This window comes from Rhinoderma darwinii, chromosome 5 (assembly GCF_050947455.1).
Source record: "Rhinoderma darwinii isolate aRhiDar2 chromosome 5, aRhiDar2.hap1, whole genome shotgun sequence".
Taxonomy (NCBI): Eukaryota; Metazoa; Chordata; class Amphibia; order Anura; family Rhinodermatidae; genus Rhinoderma; species Rhinoderma darwinii.
Genome location: NC_134691.1, coordinates 190,966,794 through 190,982,172, shown reverse-complemented (window position 1 = coordinate 190,982,172; position 15,379 = coordinate 190,966,794). Strand labels below are relative to the sequence as shown.

Below are 15,379 nucleotides of genomic sequence, written 5' to 3'. Positions count from 1 at the left end.
TGTTCATTCAAGACAAATATCTGTTTGAAACGTTTAAATATTCCTCAGCCAGTGTTGCCAACCTCCACTTTAGTAATTTCTGGACAACTGAGCTAAAAATCACGGACAGACCAAAATTTTTGCCGACACATTACAAAATCATTGCCTGTGCACTGTGCAGTGTGCTAGGAGTGACTCACCAATCACAGCCCCGCATGAAGCTTTCCCACGCTAACTTAGCGCGGAAAATCTGCAATCAGGGCTGTGATTGGTGAGTCTGACTCACTCACCACTCACTCAACCACCGACATCCCCACAACCACCGCCGCTAACGCCAGGATCTGTTTTAGACAAAGTATGGCCCTGGGAAAAGTTAAAAGTGGGGCCCCAAATGCTGAATTACTGTATCAATAATGCAGTTAATTCAGAAGGCGGTGTGCAGAGAACTGCATCGCTAATTTATAGCGCGTCTAGAAGTGTTGCAAGGCCCAAAGCATTCACAAAAAAAAAATTATCTATATACAGTACATATACAGTTATTTAATTATACCAGATTAAATATTACCTGCATACTGTTTCTGAACACAACTCACTATTATAAGACCAATATTACCAATAATAACACAATATAAGGTCCAAATAATACCGCCACACCATAACCAAAAAGTGACTGAATAATACCCCCATACTGTTACTGAATAAAAACACTATACAAAGACCAATATTACCACCATACAGTGACCATATAGTGGTAGATGCCAGTTATACACAGGAGCTCTGCAGACGATATAAGTGATTACAGCACATTTATATCCAGTGACTCACAGGTGATGTTTTCTCTGATTAGTCGTTCACTTTTCCTTTTTTCTCCATCCAGCTCAGACCACTGTGATGGCTTATTCAAGCCATGACTTGTCTCTGCAGAATTTGACACACAGACATGTTGGTTTCTCGCTTTTCCTGCACCCTTCTCACTTATACCCCATCATCTAAACAAACTCGTAATCCACAGTGCGACAGATGGTGATAATGATCGCTAAGTGCTCGACACATTAAAAGTGCCACATCAGTAACCATGCCCCCACACAGTAATAATAGCCCCTTTATGCCTCTGTAGATAGTGCCACCCACAGCCCCCTGTAGATAGCACCACACACAGCCCCCTGTAGATAGCACCACACACAACCCACATGAAGATAATGCCACACACACAGCTCCTGCATATAGTGGTACAAAGCCCCCCTTTGTACATAGTGCCACACATCCCCTCTTGTACATAGTGCCACACAGCCCCCTTTGTAAATAGTGCCACACAGCCTCCCTTGTAGATAGTGCCACACAGCCCCCTTGTAGATAGTGCCACACAGTCCCCCTTGTAGATAGCGACACAAATCCCCCTTGTAGATAGTGCCACACAGCACCCCTTGTACATAGTGCCACACAGTCCCCCTTGTACATAGTGCCACACAGCCCCCCTTGTACATAGTGCCACACAGCCCCCTTTGTACATAGTTTCACACAGCCCCCAGAGTGGAGAGTGGTAGCCTACAGCTACCGCTCTCCGCTCTGCCTGATGTAACTTACATTTAGGAGCAGGAGGGCAGATAAAGCCAAGTGAATAATGCGGTCACACAGCGGCGGTCTGAGTGAGGATGGTGCCGGCCCAGGACTGGACCAGTACAGTTACCTGACCTAAGGCAACTTACCTCATGTCACTGATGTGAGATCAGGTGACTCAGGTCAGATTCCGCAGAAGTCAAGCGGAATCTGAAAATACGGCCTACACTTCCTTTGCACTGAGCATGTACATTTTGGAGCATGCGCAGTGCCACGTTTCGGGAGAATGAGAGTAAATCCTGCACGGTGCTTTTTTCTGCCGGGCACTACGGACGGCAGAAAAAAACACCAGTTTTTTGCAGACTGTCTGTAAATTTACAGACGTTTGGTAACCCTGTCCTTCACCAAACTCCTCCATTCACCAGTAAAACTAATGTTTTCATGCGTCTCACAGTATTTGGTGCAAGGACACAACATCTATTTAATATATGCACACATTTGATTCTTAGAATTACCAGTCTACGGATTGTCAGGAATGTGATCAGGAATGATATTTCCATTTACCTCGTCACAAATTAAGAATCAAAGTTAGCTCATCTGAATTTCAAACAGCTGTTATCACTACTTAGAACCAGTGACCAAAAAGGAAAGACGGTAATCCTGCACTCTGAATTTCCCATAATAAGTAACCTTTATTGCCAAAACAGTTTCAAATAAAACTATATTACAGATTACACATTTGGAACGCTAAAAATGGTTCTTTGTCATAGTCTAGGGTTACAGTCTTTGAGGCGATGACTAAGAACCATCTTTAATGTTCGAAACGCATAATCTGTAATATGGTTGGATTTTAAACTGTTATGCCAATAAATGATACTTTATGGGAAATTCATTGAGTGCAGGATTAACATAATTCCTATTTCATCAATGAAGTGTTCCCAAGCTACAATCCATTCACCAAACACTTCAGGATACACATGGACTGGTGAGCTGATGAGATATCTGATTGTTTGCATAGAAGCACTTTTCTTATTAAATATTACTGCTGTTTCACTATTAATACTTTTTATTTATTGCAGAACAAGATTACTGTAAACTATACTGTATTGCAGAAGGGTTTGATTTCTTTTTTTCCTTATCAAACAAAGTAAAAGATGGGACACAGTGTTCTGAGCACAGTAATAATGTTTGCATTGATGGTATTTGTGAGGTAAGAAAGAAAATGAAATAAGTCAAAATCTTATATTACACAGAAAAATACAGAAAAATGTTCTGCGACTTTCTAGACCATTTACAATCCAAGTCATTAATGCACAACTTTACACATTATGCAGTTATTTTACGGTACAATATGTCTCTTCTCCGCCTTTTTATGCAGAATATATACAGTGCATTCGGAAAGTCTTCAGACCCTTTCAATTTTTTTCACATTTTGCTATGTTGAGGCCTTGTGCTAAAATAAAAAAAATAAAATACAAGCTTTCCCCCATCATTCTGCCCTTAATACCCCATAATGACAAAGTGAAAACTGAATGTTAGTAATCTTTGCTAATTTATAGGAAAGGAAAAATTTAAATATTGCATTGACATAAGTATTCAGACAGACCCTTTACTCAGAACTTAGTTGAAGCACCTTTGGCAGCGATAAGTCCAGTCTTCATGGGCATGATGCCACAGGGTTTACACACCTGGATTTGGGGATTTTCTGCCATTCTTCTCTGCAGACCCTTTTAAGCTCTGTCAGGTTGAATGGGGACCATTGGTGGATAGCCATTTTCAGATCTCTCCAGAGATGTTCGATTAGGTTCAAGTCAGGGATTTGGCTGGGCCACTCATGGACATTCACAGAGTTGTCCCTAAGCCACTCCTTTGTTGTCTTGGCTGTGTGCTTAGGGTCATTGTCTTGTTGGATGGTGAACCTTTAGCCCAGAAGTCCCAGCCACTCTGGATCAGGTTTTCATTATGAATATCTCTGTACTTTGTTCCATTCATCTTTTCCTCAACCCTGACCAGTCCCCCTGACCCAGCCGCTGAAAAACACTCACACAGCATGATGCTGTCAATACTATTCTTCACTGTAGGGATGGTATTGGGCTGGTATGTAGGGATGGTATTTCACTATTCATTCCTATGAGATTCACATTGAGCGTCTTATAGGAATACATAGTGAAAGAAACTTCCAGTCCACATAGTAGAAGCTGTAGGAATCGGCCGGTTACAGTGTGGTCACATGACATAATTGCAGCCGGGATAGTTCGGCAACAAAGCACCCGGTAAGAGCATGATCTACATTTTACCGGGTGTACTTTACAAGCCGGGGTTACAATAAAATGAAAAAATCACTGGAGTGTCTCTTTACAGTCTATAGTGAATCATAAATAACATGCTACATACAACTGCATTTTGGTTTGTGGCTGTTGCATTTTTAAGGTCAATGGCAAACTTTTCAAAAAACGGCATGCTCTGGATGTGATGTTTTTTCTGGCATTTTTCCCATAGACCTCTCTTTAAACACCAGCAAGAAAGCATGTGCAAATTGACACTAAATAAAAATTGGCACTAAAAACGCCAGAAAAAAAACACTGTTACATTTTACAAACTGTAGCGTTTTAATTTGCATTTCTTTCCATCCAGTTTAAATCGACAGAGAATATCTGTTTGATAGAGGCCTTAAGGAAACATACCAAAAGATCTTTCCAAAAGGCGTTTTAGGGTATGTTCACATGCTGAATAAAAACGTCTGAAAATACACAGCTGTTTCCAAGGGAGTTTTTTACGGCCAAAAATGGCTCAAGAAGTGACATGTACTTCTTTTTCGTGGCCGTTTTCTGAAAAAAAAACAAAAAAAACGGCCCGTTGGAACAGAATGCCGTTTTTCCCATTGGTATCAATGGGCAGATGTTTGGAGCCGTTCTGCATCCGATTTTTCGGCTGTTTACGGCTCGAAAAATGGCTGAAATTAAGCCGTGTGAACATGCCCTAAGTTTACATTACAAATGTGAAAAACATTTTTAATATATTCTATGCCAAGCGTATACTTAAACATATTTAAAGACTGAAGTAAGCTATTTTCTTGCAAGGGCATTGATTTGTATCAAGCGGATTGGAAGAAATAGACTAACCAGCCTTCTCTTTGGCAGGCAGTTGGCTGTGACCAGATCTTAGGATCTAATACTATGTATGATTCATGTGGTGTATGCAAAGGAGACAATTCAACCTGCAAGATCCACAGAGGCCGGTATACAAAGCAGCACTACTCTAATCGTAAGCAAAATATACTACTAATGAGCTTAAAATGCCATGCAATGTCAAAAAAGACCATATCTAATGGAACAATATCTAATGAGCCTCCAATTCCACACAAAGCTGAATATGTGGTTTTGCTAGTGTTGCCTTCGTACTTGTTGGGGAAATCGCAATCAGGAACAGATTTCTAATCTACAATTTGAGCCAAGTGTTAATAGGAATTACAGGGGCTTCATCTGGAGGGCAGCCGAATAGTTTAAGAAGAGCATAGAACATAGGGGCACAAGACCAATATGTCATGTTTGGCAAAGCCAGTGAAGATGGATTCAGGGAAAGCACTATGTTTCTTGACACCTCTCTTCTGTAAATACATTAAATGCAAGAGGAAGACATTCTAAAGTACTGGAAATATTTCAAATTTTTCACCATCCCACTCTCCAATGGGTCCATAGTTCTTTCAGTTTTGTGTGGTATAGCTAAATAAAGACGTAATATTTGCTTTGAGATTGATGTGGTGTGTTATAGATTCCATATATTATGATTTGGCAGTAAGGACAACGGTTATAGGTAGTAGGTCAGTATTAAAAAACAGGCACATCCCTATGTGAAAGTGTTAAAGGAAAAAAAACTAGCCATGTTTTTACTTGTTTATACTCTTTGTAAAAATTGCCTATATATTATCTATATAGGAAATCTATGCTATATATATATATATATATATATATATATATATAGTGGTCTCTTAATGGCCTCAGGTTACAAAATATATTGGTTTTTCCTGGGCCATTGTAACTCAAATCCACATTTAGCATACAATGCCACCGTCACTGCCAATCCACATGGGTATTGCACCTGTGAGAAAACTGTATTACTAAATGTGCATGCATCGATTGGTTGTCTAGGGTGGTGCTTCTACATATATGGTACTGCTATGTACCTGTGCCAGGATGAGCTGCTTCTTTGGACACCAGCTGAGGTCGGCTCCATTATATTTTTCTGTACATTGTGTGTACTATATAGGACTCTGAAGAAGCTCCTGTCCACGATATAGAAAGTGATTTATAGCTTTTAACAGCTCTTACTGACTTAACATTATGTGAACACGTTCAGCATATGGCCTTTGTCGGAGAGGTAGGCATCTGCACACATTTTTGATTTTTATTTTATAGGGAAGAGCAGCAGACTGCGCTTTCCTATACAGTGGGCCACCGCAAAAAAAAATGTATACTGTGCGGCAAAGAGTTTCTTAATATTGTGGCGAATGGTTGATGTATACCATTGTATGACTTTACAGTGGCATACCTCAGAGCCTTACGTTGGAGCTATGCATCAGGGAATACTCCCAACCCTACCTCTGACGTATTGGTCTGATGTGATGTGAACACAGCCTTATATGAAAGTACGCTTTATCTGTATTAGTTATTTGCTTGGATTTCTTTAATCTAATTTTTTCTTATTTTTTAATCGATATTTTGGCGCATCGGGACCACTTACTAGTTTTCTATATAGTTATGGTCTCAAGTTACAAGGTTTAAAGTAACAATGGTCACACCAGAACAAATTATTATTGTAACTTCAGGGACCACTGTATATACATTATATACTGTATATTTTTTTTTACTGAAAGAAGTCAAGTTAACATGTCCAGGCATTTTAAGTTAATAGTCATGAATATATAAATATTATGTCTCTTTTTTCTTTATTTCAGAATACTATACATTGGTCACTATTCCTGCTGGAGCTCGTAGCATCCGCGTTTCTGAAATGAATATTTCTACGTCTTACATCTCTGTGCGTAACACGCAAAAAAAATACTACCTCAATGGACACTGGACCATCGACTGGCCTGGTCAATATAAATTTGCTGGAGCAGTCTTTGACTACAAAAGACCTTACAATAATCCAGAGACTTTGATTTCTCCTGGACCAACAAATGAAACAATAATAGTGGAAGTAAGTGCTTCAAATATTATATGTTATATATGGTACACTATATGTTGTATTTATTATGTTAGTAAATAATATTATTTTGTGGTCAAATAACAACCATTTTAAAGATTTAAAGGAACACTAAACCTAGAATTGAATGATAACAGGAGATCTATTTGCTCCAACTGTTTTTCAGTATGCAGGATTTTCTGCATGTTCCTAAAACATAAATTCCTGCAGAGAACACAAGGGTTATTGTCCTGCTGACTTGTTCCATTTTCAGCTGGGGAATAGCTGAGTGGGTGGAGCTTAGCCAATGGGGCTGGTCTTAATAATATTTTGATTCCCACTACAGACAGGGCAGAGGGGGAGGTTCCTACTCCTGCCAGTTGTTTTACAGCAAGCCACAGGACAGTGAGAAGAAGAGGGGACATGACTGAGCTCCTGTGACACAAAGATAATATTTCTTTATATTCTTTTATGTTAAGTTTTAATTGTAATATGAGACTAATAGGATCAAAGAAAAAGAGGAAATGCTGGGAAATATAATTTTTTTTTGCTCATTTTTTGTTTTTAAATATTCTCTGCTAGTTTTGTAACGTATATTTAAAAAAAAAATCTAGTTTGCTTTTCACTATTAGGATAATATTTCATTTTTTTTAAGCCGATAAACCTTTAGTTAAGAGTTGTTTAAGTCCTAGTATATAAAGTATTATATACAGCAATCATTGAGATAAAACATATAAAAGTTCTCAAAATTAACAACTTGTGTTAGAAAATCTCAGCATTTCTTCATCTAGCTTCAGGGTTGCTTAAGTGATAGTAAAACAAAATAAGAATACATTGCTTATGTCTGGTATGGAGGAAGATGTCCATGCCTGTCCATAGGCAGAGGTATAGATGGAGTGGCCATAATGACCATAATACCAGAGGTTCTTCTAAGTCCAGGCTTTGACACAATAATGGGTCCCAAATGTCTAGCAGAAGAAAAGCACATTTGCAGCTGACTTTGGAGCCAATCATTTGCTACCAGCATCTGTTACTTATGGGTTTTGCTGTTTTATTTTTTACAAATAACCTATTTTACCTTATTGTTGATGCGTGCCATCATAACAACTCATTTAACCCCTTAAGGACACTGCCAATTTTGGCCTTGAGGACAGAGCAATTTTTTTAAATTTCCCTCTTTGCATCCCGACGCTCATAACTCTTTTATTTTTTGTACGACGTAGTTGTATGAGACTTTGTTTTTTGCGGGACGAGTTGTACTTTATGTAGGTATAATTTTTTGGTACAAATACATTATCGTTTAATTTCCATAAATTTTTATTTTGGCAAAAATGCAGAAAAAAAGCAGTTGCGCAGCAGTTTTAATAAATAATGTTATACATTTGTTGTACAGATTGTTACGGTCGGGGCGATACCAAATATGTCTATATTATTTCATGTTTTGGGACTTATATTTTAACTGGTTCCCGACCGCTGGCTGTATTTTTACGGCCAGCGGTCAGGGTCCTTAAAACCCGAGCCATAGACTTTTTACGGCTCAGGTTTTAACTTGCTGCCCGCGCGATCGGGCAGCTGAATGTCGGGTCTCCGGCTGTCAGTGACTGCCGGGGACCCTGAGGAGAAGATAGAAGCAGCTTTAGCTGCTTCTGTCTTCTCCGATGTCTTTTTACACAGCGCTCAATGAACGCTGTGTATAGGAATAGAGGCAGCGGCTGCGGCGCTGTCTCTATTCCTCCCGGTGATCATGTGACTGGTCACATGATTGCCGGGTGCCGTTACTTACAGACTGCTGCTGGGTCTAACAAGACCCAGCACAGCTCTATTAGTGACAATCGTCACTATGAGAGGGCTGATTTCCCCTGTAACTGGGGCTGCTGTGCAGCTCCAGTTACAGGGGAAAAGATGGTGTAAAAGAAAGAAAAAAAATATATAAAGTTCCCCAAAGGTCTTTTTTGACCTTTGGGGGACAGACCATAGTAATTAAAAAATAATAAAGTAAAGTGCAAAAAAAATTTTTTATAATAAATACACATAAAATACCCACCCCCCAAAAAAACGTTCCCCCCCGCCAATCATTGTTGTAACGCTAGCGCTGACCCAATTACCCTAATATAGACATGTAATATATTAAAATTTCCGGTAGACAATGACGATCACAAATAAAAGGTCTATTTTAGGATAAAACTATGTTATTACCAAAAACAAATAGCTGAAACGTAAAAAAGCTTATTTTTTTACTATTATTTTCAAACATTATGAATAAAAATTCTAAAATAGCAAAAAAGGTGTGTATAAAAATGATAAAAAAAAATGAAACCTGCATTGTCTACGGAAAAAACATCGCAAAAATCACGTCCTTAGCCCAACAAATAAAAAAGTTATAGCCATTTAACTAACGCGTGCTAAAAATGGCTAAACGGTGTCTGGTCCTGAAGGCGCAAAATAGCCCGGTCCTGAATTGGTTAAAAAGTTTATTTATTATAAAAAATGTGTGTTTCTGTGTATTTTTTTTACTTTTTATTTATTTATTTATCATAATTTTTTTTTTACATTCATTTAACTTTTTTTTTTAATCCCATAAAGGGATTTATCATTTGGATTTTGATTTTGTAACTGTAATGTACTGCCATAGATCTATATGTCAGTACATTAGCCTGTGCACTGATAATACACAGGCAGTTGTTAGGGCATACCTCAGTATGCCCTAACAACAGGAAATATGTTCAGACAGCCCTGGGGTCCTTCACTGGACCCTGGGCTGTCTGGCCATATGAGTTGTGGGCTTTGATCGCGTCACAGTTATTTTCTGTGATGCGATCAATGTGCAGTCCCCCCTCTTTGAACGCCGCGATCAGATTTCATCGCGTCGTTCAAAGGGTTAACGGCGGAGAGAAGATATTTCTCTCCTCTCCGCTGTCAGAGCGGGGCCGTGGCTGTGTATTACAGCCGTTGCCCCGCTCTCGATCGCGCGCACAGACGGCTGTCACACAGGACGAGTATGCTCGTCCTAATGCGCGAACTGCTCGCCGCTCAGGATGAGCATACTCGTCCTGTGTCGGCAACCAGTTAATATAGGAATAAAAACAGCTGATGACATAGAAGTCTATGAGTGGAAGAAAGGAGTGGAGAAATAGATTGCACGAGTACAAGTTACAGTGCCATCTATATAATATGTACGTGGAAAATAAATTATCAAAAGTGGTGTCATTTTAGCCAGACTACTACTCTAAACGACTTTATTGACAAATGTTGAGACAAATTTATGACAGAATGTGTCTTCTTTGATAAATATATCACAGCATTCATCACTGAATTAACTTTCACGCTGGATAATATTACGCATATTTTTCCATACCAGGGTCTATGTGGACTAGAGATTCAACTTTTTTTATTCTGATTTGTGCCTTTTTAAAATGTCATATTTTATAAATGTGTCTAAATCCTGCACCAAACAGCTTGCTATGCCCACTTTACATGTCACTTTTACTGATTGACATTCATGGTGCAAATGGCTCTAAATGTTAACACAAATAAATATGTCACAAAGCAGATTAGAAACTATTTTTAACTAAAATTCACAAAGAAAGGCACAAAGACATTGGTAAATGTGACCATTGCCTCTGCTACCCCCAAATTTATAGGGAGCAGATAGAAGAGAGTCCACTCAAGAAGTCAGATTTTTGATAACCAGACAGAGACCAGCGGAATCAAGAAACAAAGCCTTTCAAACCTAGACTGTTAACACATGACTGAAAATAAAGACCTGTATCATCCACTTATCTAAGTGACAGAAGTGCAAGGAAACATGCTGCGGAGTAACATCCCAACGATGCAGATGTAGCACAACAATTCGACATCGGACTACTCTGATGGTTTTCTGAAGAGGACATGTCACTAGAGAATGTGGTAGGGGACTCCCCTTGCCCAGTTGGTATCTATGTAGGAGTTGAGGGTGAAATAAGTTGGTTGCATGCATTGGCAGTCCGTTGCAGCACAAAATACAATGTTCAAGTTAAAAAGACAGAGAATGTTGGTATGTCCCATCCGAATGATGATCTACATAAGCATCCTGAGATATTAAGGATGGTCTGTCATGGATGCCTAATAGGGTAGGTCCTAATCACTGAATAGGGACCAAGTATACGCTGGAAATACAAGATATTTCCTTTTGATGTGGAAGAGTAAATTTTAAAGGGAGCCTGTCAAAAAGCAAAATCAAAGCAGCAGCACAGAAATATATTGTAGCCTCACCTGATTTGGCTCTACTGCACATAAGTTGATTACGTCATACTACACTCGGGTGTAGTGTGACGTAATCGGCGCATGCGCAGTAGAATCGATTTTACCGGTGAGACTTCAGTGCTGTATTGCGTATGTGCCGATTTAGAAGTCGAGGGGCGATCCGGAGAATACGGGGCCAGGCGTGATCACGGCTTTTACACTGCCTGGCTATGTCAATCAAAGAGGGAAGGGAGGGATGGACGGGGATAGAAAGTAGAGCTGTTTGGAGCAACGGTAATGCCCTCGTTGCTCCAAACAGGTCATTTGCACATGAAGAATAAAGTTATTATTGCTGCAACGGAGCAACACATCTGAAAACAGCATTATATTCAGATGAGGCTACACTATATTACTGTGCTGCTGCTTTGATAGGCCAATTTCTGGTGACAAACTCCTTTAAAGGGAGATGGGATCTTTATATATATATATATATATATATATATATATATATATATATATATATATAGTTAATGTTAGCAGTCTCGTGGCTAAATATGGCTCAATAATAGTCACAAATTGTAGCGCTTTATGAGGACACATCTTATAATAATATAACAATTATTTTTAACATATGTTAGACTACTGAACTACCTCTTTAAGATAAAGTTCTTTATGGGGAGAAAAGCACAATACATGAATTAGTGATTAAATCATATATGTTGTTATGATTTTATATACACAAACTTATATAAAATGTATCGATAAAATAGATCACGAAACGCTAGAACAAGCCCATTAATATGAGGTGTTCAGCTGCACTACATGGAATACAAAATATCTGTCAATCTACTGTAGTGCTTTCCCTTTCACCAGCTATGTATGTAACTAACACTCTTATGTTCTGTGAAACCCTTAAGAACACTGCCTGTACAAAATAAATATTAGGTCTAGTATTGAGCTGCCAGAAATATTAAAGATCATGTGCTTGTAAATCATTACAAATTAATAATAAAATAAAATGTTGTTTGCAAGATCCATCCAAACATTTGTTTGACGTAGCAGAGTAATGTGGAAATGTGCAGTTTGTTCTGTACTTTTGGCACTTGTTCGTTTATTTTTGCAGCAAGGAAAATGAGGTTTTGGTCTGTGTACAGTATGTCCGCCAAAGTACTTAATACAGTTTAAGTGATGCAACTTAATTAAACTATTAACATTTTCCCACTCAATTAAAAATTCTGCCAGTTAAATTTTATTAGAAAGTGTAAAGCCTATTGCCATTCAAAACGGATTTTTTTTTATTTTTTTAGGGGGGGGGGTAGTTGAGTGAGAATATGACACTATATTAATAATTTCAACTAATCTGAATTTTTTTTCTAAAGAATTCTTTAAAAACGGATCAGCAGTTACAAAATATAAAAAAATAAAACATATTTTTCTTTAGATTATACTCTACCATGACTAAATAGCGCTTCTGCCTCATTGCTTTAGCGATCGGTGGTGGTCTCAGTGCTCGGACCCCCACTGATAAAAACTTCTGACATGTCACTATAACATGTCAGAGGTTTTCTTTCAAAGCTTAGTTACCCTTTAAATATATACAATGCACGTAAATAAAACATGTGAGCATTATAAACCCACACTAGATCATATATACACAGATGTTGATAGCTTCTGAGTAAACTAGTCTGGGGCTAGGCGTGTTGGGCAATATAGGGCAATGATCAGTCAATGAGGTAGTAACTGCATGTATGCACTGAGACTCTCTCTGTCATAGAAGTCTATAGAGCAGGGGTCTCAAACTCGGTCGGGTAAGTGGGCCGCATATAGAAAAAATGGGAAGTTGACGGGCCGCATTACTTTCAAATTTGATACAATCCGAAACTATTGTTAATCAATTAGTTATTTGAACTACTATAACACTATATTACTAGAATAATAATACTAGATTACTATAATAATAGCGCTAGGTATTCATCTGCAACCCAGTCAATATTACATTTTTTTGTGGACCCTATAACTCATCCCTATGTTTGCTTTTTGGTTTTTTTTCCAGATCTTTGATAATTTGCTTTAAATGCAAGTTTAATCTGTAGTTTATACAGTGATACTTTTTCTTTTTCCAGTTCTGTCTAATGTTCAACATGTTGAGATATCATTCTTGGTAACTGATTCCCAGTCAAGTAATTAACTGCATCTGGAATGGGAAATTAAATTTGGATGGGATAAAATAGTGCTGGAAGTCACTCCCCACAGCTCTGGGCGGGATGTGGTGAACCACTGGTATTCATTTAGATTGACTTACAATTTTTAAATTGCAGGCATAACATAAAACATTAAACCAATAAACTAAAATGCAGAATCTTTTCTTTCTAGATTCTACTGCAAGGTAAAAACCCTGGAATAATGTGGGAGTTCTCAATGCCAAGACAAGAGAATGAGAAGAAGTTGACTCCAAAGCACAACTATACCTGGGCCATTATTCGCTCAGAGTGTTCTTCTTCATGTGGAGGAGGTATAGTATATCATGTTTTCAATAGTCTTTAAATGGGTTATCTCAACACGACAAACCCAGCCCATATGCCCTGTTAGTGTATATGGAAGAAATGAAGTGGTATCCCCCATCTGGGAACACTTTCTATGTGCCAGAATGGAGAGCTTGCTCTTGCAGACCCAGCGCATCCATGCATTACATGCTACTGTACCCTAGAGCGGCTGCAGTGTGGCTGGCCACAGGTTCCCCCAGGGATAACCACTAATCACCGCAGGCAGGAGAAACTGGGTCTCTTTATAAATAGAGTTCTCTCCATGAGACAAACCCTTTAAGCCATTCCTGACATTTGACGGGCTGACTCCATACTCATTCGGTGTCAGCTGTATGTTACAGCTGTCACTTCACTGTAATGACTGGAATCGGACCGTTTAACTACTTAGTTGCCGCGATTAAAAGCAACTGCGGCATCTAAGCCATTAGAAAGAGGGGGGCCCCCTCCTCCCCTTTCGCTTGCCCCCAGCATCGTGATCTCAGGGCGATAATGATTGTCATGGCAGACCTGGAGGCCTAATGAAGGCCCCCAGGTCTGTAATCTTTCTGTTCCTATTAAGTCCTATTAATGGGAGCGGGTTAAAATAACAATACACTGCAAGAAATAGGTATTGTAGTGTACTGTACTGGCCTCAAATGTCAGAAAAAGTCCCCTAAGGGAATTAAAAAATAATAAATAGCAGTTAAAAAAAGTTAAAGTTTTATGTACAAAAAAATGTAAATATTAAAAGTTAAAAAGCAAAAAATGTTTCCATTTTCCCCTAAAGTAATTTAAAAAATAAACATAATTGGTATCACTGCATCCATAAAAGTTTAAACTATTCTAATACATTATTTAACCCGCAGGATGAATAAAATAAAAAATAATAAATAGAATTGCTTTTTTTAGTCACCTTAGCGCCCAAAAAACGTAAATAAAAAATTATCATAAAGTTGTATATACCCTAAAAACCTGCAGCTCACCCTGCAAAAAAACAAGCCCTCACAACACTCCATCGATGGAAAAAAAAAAAAAAAAGGTATGGCACAAAATTATCTTTTTTTTTTTTTTTTACATTTCTTTGTAAAAGTAGTAAAACATATAAGTTTGGTATTGTGTAATTGTACTGACCTACAAAATAAAGCTAACATGTCAGTTTTTATTACACGGTGACTAAATATTCCCCACTGTGCTTTTTGCCTGTGTTTCAGGGGAGCACTGCAAGATTTTGAGCAAACAATCTCGACAATTCATGTCCTCCACACAATGCATTAGGCAGTCCTTCAGACTCCCCAGTGAAGAATCTCACTAGGAACCCTAGACCTCAAAACTAATACAGTCCACAGACCAGAGCCAAGATTTAATTCAGACCCTAGACCAGACCACAGACTACGCCCCTAAACAAACTCAGACCACAGACTTGACCCATAATTTAATTCAGACCCCAGATCAGACCCCTAAATAAATTCAGATCCTAAACCAGACCTCAAAATTCATTCATACCCTTAAAAGAATTCAGACAACAGACCAGACCCTATAATTAATTCAAACCCCAGAATAAATTCAGACTTCCTCTGATTTCCTAAATTACAGAGCAGCGAAATCCATTCTGAGGAGCTCAAAGATCTCCATCTAAGCAGAAGGCCATTCAAATCAATATTGCTCTGTCAGAGATTTATAAAGAACAGATTCCGCTGCTTAATAATTTAGAAAATGAAATCTCTGAGAATTTCCCAGAGATCAATCACTCTATAATGAACTACAGCCATTTTGGTGATCATGGACTCCACCTATGTGATTGTCTGACTTCATGTTCTCTCTTTTACCAGTTAGGGTATGTTCACACGCTTTACAAAATACGTCTGAAAATCAGGAGCTATTTTCAACAGAAAACAGCTCCCGATTTCAGAAGTTTT

The 15,379-nt window shown here is 38.4% G+C and overlaps 1 protein-coding gene across 2 annotated transcripts in view; it reads left to right on the top strand.

Annotated features, from left to right (window-relative positions):
* The window catches only part of ADAMTS16 (ADAM metallopeptidase with thrombospondin type 1 motif 16), a 220,483-nt gene that overhangs the window by 151,256 nt on the left and 53,848 nt on the right, over positions 1–15,379 (top strand). For both annotated transcript variants that reach the window (XM_075828498.1, XM_075828499.1), the window contains 4 exons: positions 2,616–2,746; positions 4,677–4,800; positions 6,491–6,735; positions 13,315–13,453. In XM_075828498.1, coding sequence (XP_075684613.1) covers positions 2,616–2,746; positions 4,677–4,800; positions 6,491–6,735; positions 13,315–13,453 — 639 coding nt within the window. The remainder of the gene's footprint in view (positions 1–2,615; positions 2,747–4,676; positions 4,801–6,490; positions 6,736–13,314; positions 13,454–15,379) is intronic.